Consider the following 20,330-nt stretch of genomic DNA (forward strand, 5'->3'; position numbering starts at 1 on the left):
TACATTGATTACTTGAAAAAACCAATATAATAAGTTATAAACAAAATTTAAAACAATGTTTTTAAAAACTTTGAAAAAAAATTATCCTCATATTACATCGGTCACAAATAAAAATCAATGTAATAATCTGTATAAAAAAATATCTGAAATGTGCTTCTCTCTCACATTATCATGAATAAATGACATTATTATCTATTGGAGAAAGCATGGAAAAAAAGAGATTATTGAAGTTAAGTTCAGGTATACTAAATTTTTATTTATTTTTTAAATAAAAGCTTTTATTTTCGGTACCTCAAGAATAAGAATTATTTGTTATCAATGAAGAAAATATATGTTTGTTATCTTTTGTTATGTTTTGTTTTTAATGAAACTTTGTTAATAATATTTTAATTTTTATTTGGATTATATGTAATTAAAAATATAAATTTAATTCACTGTTGCAACTTTCAAGTATAAATATAGTGGCAGTTATATATTTACATATTTATATATAATAGTGATAGATAGGTAGGTTATGTTTGTGTGTCAATAAGTATTCTTTTGGAAGTAAATATAAAAGGAAGTATATAATTGAGTATGAAACATCTATCATTAGTACTTTAATCCTACAATTATTACTATTAATATTTTATTCAAGTAATTTAATTTATATTTTATTAACCATAGATAATTAACCTTAGTCACTTCCCATGCTCTATATATGCACTTCACATGTATATTTTTATTTCTTTTATTATATAAAGTGTTTAAGTTGGTTAAGTCGTTATTAAATTTTAAAATATTGTTAGAATTGTGTTTAATTAATTTTATTAAGTAGTTATAAATCGAAGTTTAGAATTTATGATTTAGGATTTATGATTGAGAATAAAGTTGATTTTGGTTGGTATATACGGAAAGCAGTGAGTATCATATACGAAAACTGAGATAAAAAAAGAAACGGAGGCGCGTTTAGGGTTTGCGGAGGCGCGACAGCGTTCCATCGGACCAGTGAGGAGCGGCGATCAGGGGCGGCGGGCGTGCGTTCACGTTCTCCACCAGCACGGCGGTTCTGATCGCGTTTTGTGCGAACCTCTTCACCAGGTGCAGCGGACGACGACGACCAGGGGCTGTGAGGGCGGCGCGCGACTGGGTCTGTGCGCAGTGGTGCGGGGCGGTTGTGCGTGGCGGTGGTGTGTGGCGGTGGTGCGGTGAGCTTTTGAAATGGCAGAGGGTTCTAATGGTTTCATCATCCCATGGAAGTGTTTGAAGGATAGGGAAGTATCTCCTGCGCAGACTGTATATGCTAAGTCTGGACAAAAGAAAACTTTTGCTCAAGCTTTAGGAACTACATGTGATATTCCTTTGTCCGAGTTACCCACTCCTTATATTAAGGGAGACATGATTGTGGTCCGGATCGATGAAACAGAATACTTGGCTGGCCTTGAGGATTGCAAGACTCATTTACATGGTCGGGTTATTCTTTCTAAAGGAGATAAACCTCTCACACACCTAGACTTAACTAAAAAGTTGCAGCCGGTGTGGAAGGCTCTTGGATCGTGGAAAGCAATTCCTCTTGGGAAGGGTTTTTATGAGTTTGAGTTCGCTTCTTTAGAAGACATGCGGTGGGTTCTCGGGATGGGTTCCTTGAAGTTATCTCCGGGTTTCTTGAGACTTTTTGCCTGGACAAAAGATTTTGTTCCAACTACCATGAAGAGTACAAAAACTCAAGCCTGGGTTAGAATCTATAGTTTGCCTTTGGAGTATTGGAGGCCACATGTGATTTTTTCAATCATAAAATGTCTTGGTACTCCTTTGGTTTTGGATGAGAATACTATGAGAAAGAAAAGGGGTATGTTTGCTAGAGTACTGGTGGATATTGATATGTTGTCCCCTCTTCCTGATCATCTCTGGGTTGAACGCTCAGACTTTACCTTTGTAGCTGGTGTGGAATATGAATGGCTCCCTCCGTTTTGTTCTCACTGTAAGGTGATAGGCCATGAGCTTGCTCAGTGCCGAGTGATTCATGATCAGGGTCGTGCTCCTGGGTCTCAACATAAATCTTCTCATAAGATAATTGAACGAGATCAGGGGAGGACTGAGGTCCCAAAACAACGTAAAAAGTATCGTAAAAAAGATCCGCAGCCGAAGCACGTGGAAGGTTACACTGATAAATTGAACATTAATGCTTCTGCCGGAGCTAAAGCAAGGTCACTCTTGGATTATACTGCTCTTGATAAACCAGGTGGAGTGGAGGACGATTTTGCTGATATGCCTTCTCTTGAAGATGCCTCGGATCATGAATCCAGGCAGGGATTGCCCACTCACACTTCGAATTTCCCAGAAACGAGGACGCTAAGGAATTCACCTGCCCTTATGCAAGCCAAGGGCTCCGATCATGTGGAGGTCTTGACTCCTGTGGTGGTATCACCTCAATTACGTCCCATCTCTCCTCAGCGGGTTAAATCGCCTGTTCATACTACAACCCTATCCAATACTCCAATTGATGGTCATCATGCGGAGGTCTCTGCTATTGTGACTGTACCATCCCCGTCGTTGGTGCTAAAAAATCACTTCTCCTCTCTTGATGGTTTAGACACTACTGATGTGGGAGGTGATCCTTATATTGGTACGTCTAGTGCCATTGTTGAACTTCATAAGGCTAAATCTTCTGCGGATGTTAAAGCACTATCGTTGGTCCTACAAAATCACTTTTCCTCTCTTGATGGTTTGGAAAATACAAATGTTCTTTCAAAATTTTGGGCTGATCCCAACGAGATGGAGGAGGATGACAGTGATACTGGGGAGGAAATAGTTTGCACTAAAAGAAACCCAGGGAGACCACCTAAGAAGAGTGGTAAGTCCAAAAAAACTGCTAAGGCAGTTCTCTCCACACCGTCGCAATGAAAGTCTCTTCATTTTTCTGGAATGTTAGAGGATTGGGAAACCACAAAACTGTGGAGATGTTGATTAGTTTACTCAAACTACACAAACCTCTTCTGGTTTTTCTTGCTGAACCTATGGTGTCGTACACTGATGTTTTTGAAGTCATTTTCAAATCTGTTAATATGCATTTGGTGGCTACGTCTCCTATTGTTAATAAAGCTGCTAAGCTTTGGTGTTTGTCGGTTCCTAATTTGGTTCGAAATTTCTTGGTAAATGAACAATTTATTTCTGTAACTTGTCATTTGCATGATAAATGTTTTAGTTTTGCAGGTGTTTATGGTGCTACCACATACGTGGCTAGACGGGTTTTGTGGAGGGATCTTAGTTCCTTCATAGGGTCTTGGTGTATTATGGGTGATTTTAATGCTGTGCTCTCAGCCGATGACTGTAAAGGAGGGGTGGCTCCTAATCAAGTTTCTTGCAATGAATTCCTTGATTGGATTAATACTAATGATCTTTCTTGTATGCCTTTTACCGGTACTTGCTATACTTGGTGTAATGGAATGAGAGGGCTCCATAGAATTCATAGAAAATTGGATAGGGCGTTATGTAACGAAGTGTGTTTGGATGAATGGGATTCTTGTACTTATCAGGTTCTTGTTAAAAATTGTTCTGATCATTCCCCTATTCTTACTAGTCTTGCTAGTAATTCTTTGAAGAAGGTTAGCAATTTTCGTTTCTTTTCTATGTGGCTTCAAGACGCTTCATGTATGAAGTTTATTCATGATTCTTGGGCTAATAAGGTTGTTGGTTGTCCTATGTTTATTTTACATCATAAGTTAAAAAGGTTGAAAGTTGAGCTACGTGACTGGAATAAAAATTCTTTTGGTAATGTTCACAATGCAGTTCTTCTTAAACAGGGTCTTCTGCTTGGTATTCAACAAAATTTAGAGACTGCTAGTATGTCTGATATTGATGGACTTCTCTGTCAAGAAAGGATCGCTAAAGAGGAGCTTGATCAGGCTCTTCACTGTCAATATTTGTTTTGGAAAGAAAGGGCTAAAATGCTTTGGTTTAAAGATGGGGATAGAAATACTGCTTTTTTCCATGTTGTGGTCAAGAGGAGGAATAATTTTAGTGGGATTCATCGTCTACGAATTGATAATGTTGTTACTGAGGATCCTACACTCATTGAGGAACATATTTTGGACTTTTATAAAACTCTTTATGCCGAGTCTATTTCTCATGATCAGGATGCAAACAATATGGAAGATTTTATTGGTACTTATATTCCTGAGCTGGTTTCCTCTAAGGAGAATATGTGGTATCTCTTATTCCTAAGATTCAGGGTGCTGAATCTATTAAAGATTACAGGCCGATTGCTGTTGCTAATTTTAAATTTAAGATTATTTCCAAGATTTTGGCAGATCGACTTGCTATTGTGGCTGCCAGAATTATTTCTCCTAATCAGTATGGGTTTGTGCAGGGCAGACAGATTCAAGATTGTATTAGTATTGCTTCTGAAGCTATTAACTTGCTTTCTAAAAAGGTTCACGGAGGCAATGTGGCTTACAAAGTTGATATTCACAAAGCTTTTGACACTCTAAGTTGGAAATTTTTACTATCAGTTTTGTCACGCTTTGGTTTTCACCCCTCGTTTGTCGGTTGGATTAATACTATTCTCCGTTCAGCTATGCTTTCTATCAGAATAAATGGTAGTTTGGTGGGTTTTTTTCCTTGTAGTAGAGGTGTTAGACAAGGTGATCCTTGTCTTGCAGAGGAAGTTCTTAGTAGAGGTCTCTCAAAGCTTGTGAATGATAAGAAGATTCTACATATGGCTAGTCCACAAGGTTTTCTCACTCCCTCTCATATTTTATATGCGGATGACATTTTTATTTTCTGTAGGGCGGATACTAAGTCTCTTAGAAATTTGAGAAATTTTCTTAAAACATATGGTGATTTCTCTGGTCAATATGTTAATAATTCTAAGAGTAGTTTTTTCACCATGGATAATTCTACAAGATTTGTCACCAAAATTCAGCGTATTCTTTCTTGTAGTCATGGTTGTTTGCCTTTCACTTATTTAGGAGTGTCTATCTTTGTTGGTGCTCCAAGGGGTCGTTTTCTTCAACCTTTGGCTGATAAAGTCAAATTGAAGCTAGCTTCTTGGAAAGGTAAATCTCTTAGCATGATGGGTCGAGTTCAGTTGGTCAATACGGTGATTACGGGTCTTCTAGCTTATAGTTTTAATTTGTATAAATGGCTTGTTTCTCTTCTTAAGCAAGTTGAACAGTGGTGTCGAAATTTTATCTGGACTGGTGATATTCTGAAAAAAGGTATAGCTACTGTTAAATGGGATACGATTTGTTCTCCCCTTGAGAATGGAGGTTTGAAAATTATTAACCTTCACCATGAAAATAATGCTTATCTTCTTAAGCTTGCTTGGAACTTTGCTTATAGCAACAAGCCTTGGTCTCTGCTCTTGAAAGCTAGGGTCCTTAAATCAAAATATGAGTTTCGAATGGTTTATAGATCGTCATCTCTTTGGCCTGGAATTAAGCAGTTTTATTCTACTATACTTGATTATACTTCTTGGACTGTTGGTACAGGTTCTCTTATTAATTTTTGGAATGATAAATGGTGTGCTACTTCTTCTTTAGCAAATATTGCAGGATTATCTGATGGTGCTAGTATTCCGGATACAGTCTCTCAGTTTTGGACAGGTAGTGATTGGAGTATTCCATTGTCTTTACAGTAGATGCCTCATCTTTTTAGTCATATCATGGTTAGGGCGGTACAGGATATTCCTAATTGGATTCTAGATAAGTCTGGTCGTCTCACTCTTAAATCAGCTAGGACTTTTTTCTTGGATCCAGGGGTTTCTTGTGGTTGGGGTAAATTTATTTGGTCTTCATATATTCCGCCTTCCAAAACTCTTGTCCTTTGGAAAGTTTTTCATGGGCGGCTTCCTACATATCAGCATATTCAAAATAAAGGTTTGCATATTTGTTCTATGTGTGCGCTTTGTGAAAAGCACGAGAAATCTATTCAACATTTATTTTTTGAATGTGCTAATGCTTTGCGTATTTGGAGTTGGGTTCAACACATTTTTCCTACTTATCATTTCTCTAATAAGGATGATCTTCTTTCTTTTATTAAGAGTGATGGTAGTCCGTTGGTTAAATTAATTAAGCTAGCTGTGATAACTTTTTCTATTTGGATGATATGGCGTATGAGGAATTATGCTCGTTTTCAGGATAAGATTGAGGTTTCTAGGGCTATTTTGGTTATTAAAGACTTAACTTGTCTAGTGGGTAATTCGTTTAAAGCTTCAATGAAGAATGATATGTTTGATTTCAATGTGCTAAAGTTTTTTGTATTAACACTCGTATTGGTAAAGTTCTACGTCCTCTTCCTGTTAGATGGGAGTTTCCTTCACCAGGCTGGGTAAAAATTAACACTGATGGGGCTGCTAGGGGATATCCTGGTCTTGCTACTTGCGGAGGTATTTTTCGTGGGAGTATGGGGGAATTTATTGGAGCTTTTTCTGCGTTTCTTGAAGTTCAGACTGCTCTGGTTGCTGAGTTTTATGGGGTTATACATGCTATGGAGGAAGCTCAAAAGATGGGGCTTACTAATGTCTGGCTGGAATGTGATTCTGCTTTGGTTTGTGCTGCGTTTACTGCTAGGACAAATGTTCCTTGGATGCTTCGTAATCGATGGAATGCTTGTCTTAATTACTGTGGGAAAATTAGGTTTACAGTTACTCATATTTTTCATGAAGGAAATGCGTGTGCTGATAAGTTGGCTAATTTAGGATTTTTTCATAGAGAACCTTTTCTTTGGTATAATAGGCTTCCACCTTGTCTGTTCTTAGAATTCTTTATGAATAGGTATAGTCTACCTATGTATCGTTTTTGTTAACATATGGGTTTTGGTCTAGTCCCCCCGTATTTTTGTATTTTTTTTTTCTTTTCTTTTTTCTTTTGTTTAATAATATTTTTTTTTCAAAAAAAATTTAGGGTTTATGATTTATAGTTTATGATTTATGGTTTAGGGGTAGGGTTTAAGTTTTATTGTTTAGGGTTTAGGGTTTAGTTATACAACTTGGATTTGGCATGGTGAAATTCTAAACCTACCACCTATATCTAAACGTAAACAATCAAATATAAAATCATAGTATCGTATTGGAGAAGATAGTTTCTAACATGCACGCATGTCTGATTTGTTGAAAAATGATTTGTAAACATTTTTTATCCTAGTTTTACAAGTTTTAGACGCATCTATGTATTCTTCATGAAAATTTGTAGTTTTGATTTGATTATGTGATAATGATCTTTGTTATAAATGGCACAATTTTTTTTATGTGATAATGTAGTTTTTATTCCTTATTAGAATTTAACAGCTTTATTTGAAAAAATTTCAAAATATTTTTGTGAAGCTTGTAAAATTAATTATGATCTCTGTTATAAATCACATAATTTTTTCTTATTTGACAACTTAGTTTTTTTTTGTTGTTAGAACTTTGCAGTTTTATTTGAAAAATTATCAGGATATTTTGTGAAGCACACGACTTACATAAAGTGGAAATGTGGCGGGTGCGTTTGTTAAATTTGTTAAATCAAATGGAATGAGTAAGAATTCATTATTGGGTATTTTCTATTTGGACTCTCTTTTTTTATTTGAATACCCTTATAACCAAAAATGTCTATGATCTTGATCCGGTCAACTCAAGTATTGCTTATACATTCAGTACAATATAACTTAAAATATTGAAAAAAATAGAGAACATGAAAGGGGGTGTATAAGTAAAAAGATCAACTATAGTTTTTTTAAGTTAAGGCATTTTGGATATAGCTTTGGGCAAAACCCAATGTATGAGAAAATCAAAGCATGAGTGTTTCTTCTTGCACACCATCAAAATTCTTCCTACACCCATCAAATAGTTAAAATGACTTAAATGCTCAATCTAATTTGCTAAGTTTATTTCAAAAATTATTTGTAGAAATTGTCCTAAACAAAAGAACAAATTTGTAGGCGACCTTAAACCCATATCACTTAAGATAGTCAAGAGTGAATGCACCCTCAACTGGTGTGTAAAAGATGATTTTCTCTTGTTCCTCCTATAGTGTATATATTGATAAAGTTCAATTATAGTCATGATTTTACTTTAATTGAGTCATTAAGACTAATTAATTTAGAATTCCTGTGCCAAAATAATATAATACTAAGAAATATTATTCGAAAACGATCTTCTTCATTATAAGTCCGTTATATAGCTAAGTATCACCCTAAATACATTTCATGAATCTCAGGAAAGGTGTTCCAGAAGGTTCTAGAAAATATAATTTGGAAATTATTTAAAAAAAAAGCGTAAAATACTTTTTTTTGGAAAATTGATGAGGTGTAGGAAGAATTTTGATAAGGTGTAGGAAGAAACACCTAAAATATTGGGCCTGCAAGATAGATCAAACAACATTTTCTTTTATTGTGTTTTTTTTTCAGTAGAATTTTATATTTGTAAAACTAGATTACGTTTTTAGTTCTGTACATTTTGTAACCTTTGATTTTTGGTCCATAAAACATATTCAAGTCTGATATGAAGGTAAAAAATTCCCTTGAAAATGATTTGAACAAGAAAAATTAAGATTCAGTGAAGTAAAATGGTACAGCAATTTTTTGTTTCTATCCTTTTATTTCCTTTCAGCCGCCAAAAGCATAAACGGCAGCATGATTTGCCATTCACTTCAAACAAATGTTTTTCTCTCTATTTACTTTACAGCAAATAAAAAACCTGTCTGCTGTTTATTTGATTTGAGTTCTCCATGTTGCAAATGTGAAGTTAAATAACAATTATCATTACAAAAAATTATAAATTATAAATTTAAAAATAAAAAATAATTAATTACTGTATTAACTAAATAAGATACTAAAAATTAAAAAATTATTTATATCTAAGATGATTTTTATTATTAATAAAAAAATTATAAATTATTTTTAAATTAATATTTAAATTAACTATCAAAGTTTTAATTACTAATATTTTAAATTTTAAATTGGTCTCAATTAGTCATATAATTTAGAATCTAAAATATTAGTAGCTAAAACTTTGGTAGCTAATGGTTAGATAGCAATTTAAAAATCACTTTATAAATTTTTATTAATAATAAAAACTACTTTATATATCAATATTTATTTTTTTCTAAAATGGTATCTAATTTAATCTAATAGTAACTAATTATTTTGGCATCTAAAATTAGTTGTAATTTGATGATTTGTTAGTCTATAAAATTGTCTCTAATTTAGTCCAATAGTAACTAATTATTTTGATCTCTAAAATTAGTTACAATTTAATGATTTTTTAATCTTTAAAATGGTTTATAATTTAATATAATAATAACTAATTATTTTGGTCTCTAAAATTAGTTACAATTTAATGATTTTTTAATCTTTAAAATGGTTTATAATTTAATTTAATAGTAACTAATTATTTTATCTCTAAAATTAATTACAATTTGATAAGTTTTTTTGTGTGTATATTTTTTGTGTGTATATTTTTTATTTGATGATTTTCTTTGAATATTTTTAGGTAATTTGAGGACACGTTAAATTCTATGGTATTGGCGTAGTTCCTCACGACATTGTTGTGAATTTGAAAAAGACCTTATTGAGAAAAACGAAAGAATCGAAATTGTATATCTGGGCATTCCCACATCTATATAAATGTTCACCAACTCATTGCACTGCATTGGAGTCATTTTTCCGAGCACTGTTGCGACAGAAGTGTGGGATTCGTTTGAGAAATCTAAGAAAAAACATGGGAAGTGGAAGCACTTATTTGGGGTTGGCAACGTTGGTGGTTGCAGGATGTTTAATGTGTAACACGAAAGAGGTTTCAGCACAATGTGGAGGAAGTGTTCCAGATCTGATATCGCAGTGCTCAGAGTATGGGCAAAAAACAGGGCCAAAGATAAAACCTTCAGCAGCGTGTTGTGCAGTGCTGAGAGAATTTAATGTGGCATGTGCTTGCAAACTCATTACCAAAGAAGTTGCAAGCCTTGTGAGCATTCCAAAAGTTGTTTTTGTTGCACGTTCTTGTGGTTTGAATCTTCCCCCAGGAATGCAGTGTGGAGGTAACTCACATCTTCACTCAAACTCAAACTCAATTTTCTTTTATATATTGTTTCGATTTTAAGAAAATTTATATTTAACATTACAAGAAAATTATTACAAAAATAATTTTAAATATTAAAATAATTAGTTATTATTTGACTAAATTATACACCATTTTATAAATTACTAACAAAATTATTAGTATTTTAAGTAGTATATATTATTAATAAAAAAATTATAAATAGTTTCTAAATTGATATCTAATTATAATTATTAACTAGCAAAATTTTAATTACTTACTGTTTTATATTCTAAATTAGTCTTTCTGATATTAGTTTAAAAACTAAAATATTAATAATTAAAATTTTGATAACTAATTTAGATACAAATTTAGAAACTATTTTATAAAAAAATTAGATGCAAATATTTTTTTTATTCAATATAGTAACTAATAATTGTTAGTTTTTAAATTTTGTTATTATTTACTGACTTTATCGTAATTAATAGTATTCACTACAAGAAAATCATAAAATAAAAACTAATTTTTAGAAACCAAAATAATTAGTTGCAATAGTAACTAAATTATAGACCATTTTATAAACTAAAAAAACAGTTTCTAAATTAGTTTCTAGATAAATAGTTTCTTAATTAGTATCTAATTAGCTACCATTTATTTAGTTTCTAATTTTGGTAACAAAAGCTTGGTTGTTAATTAGATACCAATTTAGAAACCACTTAACAATAATAAAAACTAATTTAGAAACCAAAAGTTTATTTAGTTCCTAAAATGATCTCTAATTTAGTCACTATAACTGTCTCTAAAATTAGTTTTTATTTCATGATTTTCTTATAGTGATTTGAGAGTTTACGCATATCTAAATTTGAAATTCTATCACAATTTTATTTTTAAAGACATCTTTAAAGATTTAGGGATATATTATCATGTAACTAATTGTACACAACTCAATATATTATTATTTTAATTATATTTTTTTACATTTTAATCAATATTATTATATTTAGACTATTTAAAAACTTACTCTTATTTTACTACTCAATATATTATTATTATTTTAATTATATCTTTTTATATTTTAATGTATATTACTATATTGTTAGAATAGATGGTAAATAGAAGCATTTTGTTTTATATGGATGTGAAACTATATTTTTTAGTCTTTGACTTCTGATTATTTTTTCATTGACAATATAAAGTAATCGTTGTGTTATATCATTCTCTCTTGTTATTTTTCGTACCACTTTCTATTATCTCTTTCCTTATTTTTCTTTTATAGAGTCAATGAAAAAAAAAATTGAAAAGAAGAAGAAAACTGATAATATAATGTTGTGGTTTCAGCTATTAAAATCCCTCCGAAGGCTATGAAGTGAACATTTTCACACATGTTGTAGTAGCTACAAACTCCTTCTCCTTCTCCATAAATAAGAAAATAACTTTTTCATATCATCATATTGTAGTAACTCAGAGATGGAAGGAGTGATTGTAATAAATGGATTATGAATTATATATATATATATATATATATATATATATATATATTTGTATAACATCAAAGTTAATGACAATTTCCATTTCAAGCTTGAAGTTAATTACATGTTAAAACATGGCAATATTGAATTATACATGTCCCATTTTTTGTGTGGAAGACATGGATAACTAATTATCTAAGAGATAGAAATCATACAAAATGTCTCTAAATTTCTAATCCCATCAAATAATTTAGTTAGTTTCTGTTTATAATTTCTAATAAACTTTATTTTTGAAAAAAACCTAATGGTTTTGTACCAACACCACTTTCCTCATCGGTAAAATAATTATCATATAGAAAAAAATGAAATCATCATTAATATTTTTGAGGTTGAAAATCTTAACTACTAGATACAAAAACATTTAATAATATATTATAAATGAATGTAAATCGCATCCTATAAATCGATATTGTTGGAAATTTAACATCGATTAAAAATTTAGATATTTCATAGTTTTATATATATATATATATATATATATATATATATATTTTATAAGTTAGTTTTATAAGATTGCGTTAGATTTAAAGTTCAATTCTTAATATGGTATCAAAGTTATTTTGAATTTATCTTAATGAGAGTTTGTTTGACTTATCAGATCACTCGTTATCGGGTCATGATCAGACTATCCATAATATATAGTCTTACGCACGAGTGTTAGGAAACTTGTTATAAGTTTTTTTTTGTATAAAAGTTGGAACATCTCTGAAGTGTCTTATTTTATTTATTCTTTATTGATAAAAAAAATGCACCAGTTAGTAGCTTTGGGATGAAAGGTGTGTTGGAGATCCCACATCGACTAGAGGTTATGACACTTCATATATATGGATGCAAATTTTATCTTATTCCTCATCTTATAAGTCAATTTTATGATATTGAATTAAACTTAAAGTTCACTTCATATATATAATAAAATTAAACAAAAATGTTTATTTGACACCCACACTCTACTTACACCCCAATAAATATTAATATTTTAATTATTTATAAAAATTTATAATTTTAAAATATTTTACATTTAGTTTGTATTTTTATTAAGAAGGTGTTTTCTTTTCTTTTTTTTAATTTTTTTATTATAAATATTAATATTTATTGTTGATGTAGAGTGGAGTAAGAGGTTTGGAAATATCATAACCAAAAATTAAATTAGAACTATTGATGATGATATCAAAGTTTAGGGTTTACTAAATTCTGAACCATAACCTACCTACATCATGACATCATTTTTGTTTGTCCTCCCTCTTCCTTACCTATGGACATTTATTGTGTTATCTACTTTCTCCAAATTTGAAGTAGGTATGTGTAATTTTCTACCAATTCTCATATGGAGAAAGTACATTGATAATAAATAGACATTCCTGAGGATAACCAAACAAAACTGAGGCACCAAACCTTTGGCCCAATCTTCATTTTTGTCACTTACAATACTACTCAAATAACTGAGATTTTGAGGGAAATTTGGACCCAAAATGCAAAAAAAAGAAAGAGGGTAGGTGCAATATTAAACACATACATGTATTTTACAACCTATGCTATTATTGGTGTCACTGTCATTCCTTCAAAACTAACTCTCCTTTTTTTGGAATTCAAAACCTTGCCAGGCACTTAAAATGCACGGGACAAATTTTTGATTTTTTTGTTAAATTAATTTATAAAAGTTTAAAAATATTTAGTAATATATTTTAAAATAATTTATTTTAGGAATTTTTAACTTATAAAATAAAAAATTATTTTACTTTGTTTTTAACTTTTAGTTCTTAATTTATTTAACTTTATTTCAGCATTACATTTTTTTTATCATAATTAATTTCTTGTTATCTCTTATTTTTATTAGTTTAAATTAATATAAAAATATAGTTAAAATGATACTGAATATTTATTTTAGTTCTTATATTTTTTTTAGTATTTATTGAATTAATTTTTAATTTTTTATACTGGTCAAATTTAAAAATATTTAACATCGCAAATTAAAGTAACAATGATTTATTACATTATGCTATGTGAAAAATACTCAGTAAAAAATGTAATTCAATAAACTAGTTTATGGACTCATAATTTATTAATTGAGAGTTTAATAACTATTAACTAGAAACTAACTTATTGAATAAGCTAGTTTTGTAAAACATGTAAAAAGAATTTATTCAACTTTTTTTTCCACAGAATATGTTTCGCGTCTCTCTATATCACAGTGTCAAATCAACTATCTTACCACATTTTTTTTTCTTTTTAGTTTTCTCTTTATTGTACAATAATAATCATATAAATTCATTTTCTTTTATCGTAACATCGTATTGAAAAATTATATTAATGGCATGTTTTCAATTTACTTTATTATCAGTGAAATTTACGTGAAACCTAATAATAAATCATATAATTTTTTTCACCAGGTATTAAATAAAAACATCAAATTCACTTACTAAAAAACAGTTTATTGATAAGTTAAGCCAATGAATGATACTCTTTTGACCCAAAGACTTGAAATGAAAGGAAATTTCATCGTGGGCCCTTCTTCTTCTCATACATTATCACTTTGCAAATTCTCCGAGTTCCTTCACCTTCATATTTTTTTTTTCTTATTTTTCATGTTAATTTTGAAAACTGGATTTTAATTTTTTAAACTATGATTTTTTTTTAAATAAAAAAAAATAACGAAAACACACTCATTATCAATAAAAATATCATAAAATATATCTCAATCATTCACCATCCATTATTACGAACAACCACCACCACTTATAAATGAAGAATAACACACTTTTCATATACTCAGAAATGTATTGCTAAAATTAAAAGAAAAATATAAAGATACAGAGTTAATAAATGAATTTTAAGTCTAACTCAACCTCATATGACAAATAGACCCAACAAACTCTCGTTAGGATAGACTTTAAATGACTCTGATACCATGTTAAGAAGTGAACTTTAAGCTAACTAAATCTCACAAAACCGACTTATAAGATGATGTTTGCACCTATCCTAATCTTTAGTCGATATGAGATCTCCAACAGAGAAAAAGTTCGGAGGTACAAGGAGAATTTGCCTTACTACTTTCACCCCTTAAGAGCCCATAACCACCTTTGTTTTTTTTTTTTTAATAGCAAAATTGGGAAAATAATAAATATGTTAGAAAAGCTTAAATGGCATGTCTCTAATTCTAACCACACCAATACATGTCTAATTTTAGAATTTCATGGCTTCATTTGGTTTCCTCAAAAAAGTTCCCCCAAGGCTGCATCATGTCATAAACCTACTATTACTCTTTATGTATATATATTATGTGAGAAACATATGCATCTAAAGTGTGATTTTATATTAAGTTTTGGATATGAATTCTCATGAAAAAATCAGGACATGCCTAATCTGGATGAATAAATTCTGACGCCAAATTCACGCAGGAATTATCAGCAGTTGAAAAAGAAAAGTTGCTCTTACAGGGTTGAGATGCCCGACAGCTTTATGAAAGGCTTAGAGAATCTCAACCATGGAAAATGTTGGAACGTATTGTCAAAAACAGTTGCAAACATGATAAAGATGAAGTGTGTGTGTGTGTGAGCGCAAGAGGATTCTTGGTTCCTCAAAAAAGTGTGATAAGAGATTTTCTACCTTATTATTAATTGACTACCTCTCTTCTGACAACACAAATGTTTCAAAAAGTGTCTTGTTTAGTCAACAACAAAAACCAGAGCACACCCCAATTATTTAAATATTGTTTGTGAATTGATTACATGCCCCAATTCTCCAACAGCCACCACACCAACCAAAAAAGCAAAACACAAGAAAAGATGACATGGGAAGACATGTTTTTTTATTTTGGGTGAGTGAGTGAGTGTGTGTGTGGAATGATAAAGTCAAAAGCATTGAGGCCAATGGCCTTATCTGTCACCACTACACCAAATATGCAACCACAAACACTTCACCAATCTTTCAAACATGACATTCAGAAGTCGTCACCATGACCAAAGCACAAAACAAATGGTACATATTAGGAATGAACTATCTAATTTCTTCATCACCCTTATATGGCAGTGCTTTTTCAGGACTTAACCAAATCCACTAAAAGCCAACTTGCAGCTGAAATAGAACCGACACATGTCCTACAATTTTGAATATTAACTTATTCTAAACAAGTAGCTGAAGAAAAACATGTTTTTTTTTTATATATAATATAATATACTAGATACAAGTTAGGGTGCAGGAGTTCATAGAAAAAATGATCAGCAGTGAAAAAATGAAACCATAAACAACCATGTTTAAATCCTCTATTCTTCTGTCCTTCTACCCTTTCTTTGTCTTCCAAAGTTTCTCTCTTGATGGGGTTTTACCAGGCAATGAATAAAGAGTATCTCTAAAAACCGATCTTGAATAATAGTCATTACCAAAGGATAAAACACTCTCATGCAGTGAAAAGAAAGAAAAAAAGATCATCAATCACCCCTTTGATTCTCTTACTTCCTTGATCTCCAAGCTGATATTGAAAACATTGGCCGATCCTGCCAACAAATTAATACACAGCCATTTTCATCCCTCATTCTGTATCCTTCACAACCATAGCTCTGGATGAATCTCCTTGCTTGCAACATACCATAGTAGCTCAAAGGCACATTACCGAACCCAGCTTGATCAAATCTCTGGAACCACTTCTCAAGCTTTTCATGTCTCTCCTTTCTTTCAGTCCCCTCACAAGCAATAATGTTCTTTATTTCCTCCCCAAAAATCATCTTCTCCACCCTTAATCTCTCCAATGATGTTCTAGAGACAGTGGATTCCAAACAATCAAACAATGCTGCATAAGAATATAGTGCTTCAAGTAGCCTATCCATCAGAGTTGGACCATTATGGTTACAGTCTTGCTCTGTCACAACCATTACCTTTGGTGATAAGCCCCATAAGGCACTGAGAAAGCTCTCCATATTCATTGAATTGGAAGTAGTTAAAGATGCTGGTGATGAGGAGGTTGAGTCAGGACTTGCGGTGTAGCCATTGACCATATCTTTCTCAAGCATATCACCCAATGTGCTTTGGCTCAGTGGCAGGACTCTTTGCAGGTGAATTCCGCTTGAGCCTTTTAACAGACGAGGAGATTTTCTCTTTAAGGCTTCATCATCCCAGGCCAAAAGGGAATGTAATTGGAGTATGGAACTTATTGCTAGTGCCTCCCCAGTTTTCACACGAAGTTTGTCAAAATCAAGATTTTCTAGTTTGCTGACCACAGGGTTGAATTGGAATGGTATATCCAACTTTTCTGCTTCTTCTGTTAGTCTGTGAGCTACCTGATCCAGAATCTCCTTTTTCTGATGAATCCCTGTGATTCTCAAATGAGGAGGGCCTTCGGGACGTGCACTCAAAACTTGGAGGAGAGCAATCCACTGAGCAGCTTCAGCAGCATTGAGATCAATTACATGAATCACTTTCTCCCCCTCCATGGCCTCAATGATGGCCTGATTTGTGAGAACATATGCCACCTTTAAGAAAGGGAAAAGCTCAAAGAAGAGCTTCTGAACAAGAATTTCTTCAGATAGCATAGTCACTCTAGTTGAGTTGAGGGCTCTGTGGATCCCAGGCCATGTTTTCAGAATCCGATCTGCAAGTGATTCCATAAAATAAGCAGCGATTCGCTGCATAGTATCCCCATCAGGGGAAGCAAGCAGGGAAATTTGCTCTAGTGTGGTGTTTGCATTTTCAAGATTACCAGCAGCTACGTGGTTTGCACAGGTGAGCAGCAAATGGATCAAGTACAAACCCCTTTCCTCCGATTTCATTTCTCTAAGCAAGAGATTGTTGGGAGAACCTAAGCTAGGTGAAAGTGACATCATGGAGAAGAGCTGCAGGGGTGAAGAAGTTACAGAAGACGACCCTTCTTCTTGTTGCCACATAAATCCCATGTAACAATAATAACAACAGTCTCAGGAATTTGGAAACAGTGAAAAGAGAGAGAATGTAGTCACAAAAAACTACCAGACTAAAAAAAACTCTTGAAAATTTCGATTCATTCAGATACAAAATCGCAGGTTTTACAGCACATGGGCCAAGTACGAAGAACCTAATGAACGAACGAAGACAGAATAAGGAAGAAAGCACAAATTCAAAACAAAGTAGGCCAAGCAAAGAAGAAAAGGATTTGTGCACAAGAATCTGCACAGCCCAGGTTCAAACTTCGATCACAAGTTTAACAACCCTCAAGCTTTATTTTCAGTTTTATAATCCCAGAAACTGAAAGGACCAAGAGTTTTCCACCAATTCAGCAAAAGCAAGGAGAAAAACATGGAAGCAGTTACAAGAAAAAGAGAGAACCTACCAAAACGAGGTCAGCAACAGAGGAAGGCATTGCGGCAACGAAACGCTTATCCCTTGGTGGGTTTTCAAATTGAAGAACAATTCAGACGAAACCCCCAGAAAAATCCAAAACTTGCCTCTTGGAACACTGAAAAAACCAGAACCATAATGGGTTGGTTGTTCTGCTTTCTATGGGAGTGAGTTTCAATGTTTGGACCCTTCTTCTGGTTTCAGCTACTTGTTCATGACTACGTTGTCGACAATGCGTGAAGGGTCCCTTTTGTCTTTATTGTTTTGTTGTCCTTCACACCTCAGTGGAGTGTAGAATTTCTGACTCTTGGAAATTTCTCTATCTTCCTGTAAAGGCTAAACACACAGTTACATTTTCTCTTTCCATTTCTTTTTCAGTTTCAAAACCCCATCATTTTAATCTGGCGTTTCTACTTTTCCACAACATTTCACTTCACACACACTAATCCTAACTTAATTACCACATAAGAAAACATCTAAAGTAAAACAAAAACACAAGAGGTAAAAAAGTGTCGTTTTCTCTCTGTAGAAGGTATGTTTGTGTTTGTGACAAAAACTTCCACTTTAATGTGTTTGTTTTGTCTTGAACCTTAGGTGGGTAGGGAATCAGGGGTGGCCGAAAGAGTTATAATATTCCAAAACGCTACGTGAAAACAAACATGCTTTGACAAAGACAAACAACGTTACCCCTCGGTTTTGGTTCCGAGTGGGATGAGTGTGTGAGAGAGTGAGAGTTCCTAAGATACTTCCAAACCAAACTTTTGTTTTATGTTCAAAAGCAATGACTATACAATTGGATTATCTTCTCCTATTACGACAAACAGACAAAGAGCTTCAACAAACCTCCAAAACCAGATTCAACTTTTATCTCTTCTTCTCCCTTCTTAGCTCCCACTCTCATTCTTTTTGGAATTCCCAAATTGCCAAATTCCACATACTAACATGCCCCCTTTCCTTTCCTCCTATCTCATCAAATCTTCCATGCTTTTTTCCCCCTTTTAGAACTTTTTTTCATTTTCCTTTCTTCAATTATTCTCTTCCTTACAATTTCATTTCTTTTTCTATACTACCTCATTCACTTCACTCCTTTTCTAAAATTGATTGTTGCTATGTGTGATGAGGATTCATTTTGCACATTCAGATACTTGCTTTTTCATGTTAAAAAACAAGAACAATATTGCGTGTACAAGTTAAGTATTCTTTAATTATAATTATTGGTAAAAACACATTTGCTGTTTTTCAAGAAAATTTAGGTAGTGTTTAAGTAAAGAGGGAGAAAAAAGAAAACCTATGGGTGAGGGGAAAAAAGATAAAGACAAATTGTTTGAAAACAAATAAATAAATATTACTATTTATTTTTATTTGTTTAATATTTTTACTTTTTGAAATTTTAATTACTATTTATTTACTAGTCAATTAATAAATATGAGATATTATATATTTTGAAGTTTGAACTCTTTTAAGATTTTATTCTTGAAAAACATTTTCAAAAAGGGAAGAGAATTTTTTTGTTAACACTGTAAACTGTAAATAACATATATTTAACACTGTTTATAATAATATAATAATATTTTTAAAATAAAAAATAAAATAAAACTGAATAAAATTGTGGAGTGAATTTTTAGGTTTAATGTGTACAAGTCTGTACCCGTCTAAAAGATAGATCTAAAAGCACTCTAAATGATATTATTCAAAATATACATCTTGTTTATGACAAACTTACTTTAAAAATGTAATTGATTTTGTTGGTGTTAGTTTGAATATTTATCTTAATACATAGATTAAATTTAAACATAGGGACAAAAAAAAAAATCTGAAATTGATGAACTTAACCTAATGGAAATTCTTGTTATATTTCATACATCAATCTGTGAGAATAGTCAAAATATTACATTCTGTCAATTTTTATAAAGAGACAAAAGAAAGGTATGAATCCTCTATTAATGACCTGATATAATAGGCCATGTGCCAAATCACAAAAACATTGAAGAATGAAAATGATACAAAATAGGAAACACATTTTGACCTAATCTACTGGAGAAAGAGGTAAAATACTTGTATTGTATGTGTAAAAAACACCAGCTAGTTTCTAAGGTTTTATTAATTAATATTTATTTTTGTACTATTAGTATATGTAATTATATAATGTAATCTGCTATGCTTCTAATAGATAAAATAACAAGAGGTTGCTTAAAAAATAATAAATAAAATTAATAATGAAATGTTAGAAGGGTTCATTAAAAAAAAGTCCCTCCCAACTTCCCCACCACCATCAAGAAAAAAACAAAAGATGAAACAGGGCCAAACAACTCCCAAACGTGTAAGAGGAGCGTGAATAAAGATGTTGAAGAGTTTCCTACAATATTTCAGTATTTTATCAGTAGTGTTAAAATTATATCACTAAACTAATTACAATTCATAAGCTAATTTATGAACTGATTTTCTAATTTTAAAAATAGAAAAAAAAATCCTACAGCATACTAATTTGTAATAAATAACGATAC

At 31.8% G+C, this 20,330-nt stretch overlaps 2 protein-coding genes across 4 annotated transcripts; one reads left to right on the forward strand and one right to left on the reverse strand.

Moving 5' to 3' along the window:
- The first annotated feature begins 9,649 nt into the window (after window positions 1-9,649).
- Window positions 9,650-11,541, forward strand: LOC150022951 (uncharacterized). The gene is made up of 2 exons (XM_090297623.1): window positions 9,650-9,995; window positions 11,333-11,541. The coding sequence occupies exons 1-2, from the start codon at window positions 9,680-9,682 to the stop codon at window positions 11,362-11,364; spliced, it is 348 nt and encodes a 115-aa protein (XP_090153749.1). The 5' UTR covers window positions 9,650-9,679; the 3' UTR covers window positions 11,365-11,541.
- Window positions 11,542-15,655: 4,114 nt separating this feature from the next.
- SCL3 (scarecrow-like 3) lies at window positions 15,656-18,762 on the reverse strand. 3 transcript variants are annotated; one of them, XM_068626721.2, is made up of 2 exons: window positions 17,819-18,762; window positions 15,656-17,380 (listed from the first exon to the last, which is right to left on the reverse strand). In XM_068626721.2, exon 2 carries the CDS (start codon window positions 17,334-17,336, stop codon window positions 15,969-15,971), a length of 1,368 nt encoding a protein of 455 aa, XP_068482822.1. In that variant the 5' UTR covers window positions 17,337-17,380; window positions 17,819-18,762; the 3' UTR covers window positions 15,656-15,968. The 3 variants fall into 3 exon arrangements, with proteins under 3 accessions (XP_068482822.1, XP_068482829.1, XP_068482816.1); XM_068626728.2 differs by having other exon boundaries at window positions 15,656-17,383; window positions 17,819-18,415; XM_068626715.2 differs by having other exon boundaries at window positions 15,656-18,190.
- Between the last annotated feature and the right edge of the window lie 1,568 nt (window positions 18,763-20,330).

The sequence above is a fragment of the Phaseolus vulgaris genome, chromosome 11, assembly GCF_051622355.1.
Source record: "Phaseolus vulgaris cultivar YP4 chromosome 11, ASM5162235v1, whole genome shotgun sequence".
NCBI classification, from domain to species: Eukaryota; Viridiplantae; Streptophyta; class Magnoliopsida; order Fabales; family Fabaceae; genus Phaseolus; species Phaseolus vulgaris.

Bases quoted from the DNA above. Each gene is read 5' to 3' on its own strand.
- LOC150022951 (XM_090297623.1), top strand. From the start codon at position 9,680: ATGGGAAGTGGAAGCACTTATTTGGGGTTGGCAACGTTGGTGGTTGCA. The intron at 9,996-11,332 runs GTAACTCACATC...TTGTGGTTTCAG, and splicing joins CCCAGGAATGCAGTGTGGAG to CTATTAAAATCCCTCCGAAG.
- SCL3 (XM_068626715.2), bottom strand. From the start codon at position 17,405: ATGGGATTTATGTGGCAACAAGAAGAAGGGTCGTCTTCTGTAACTTCT.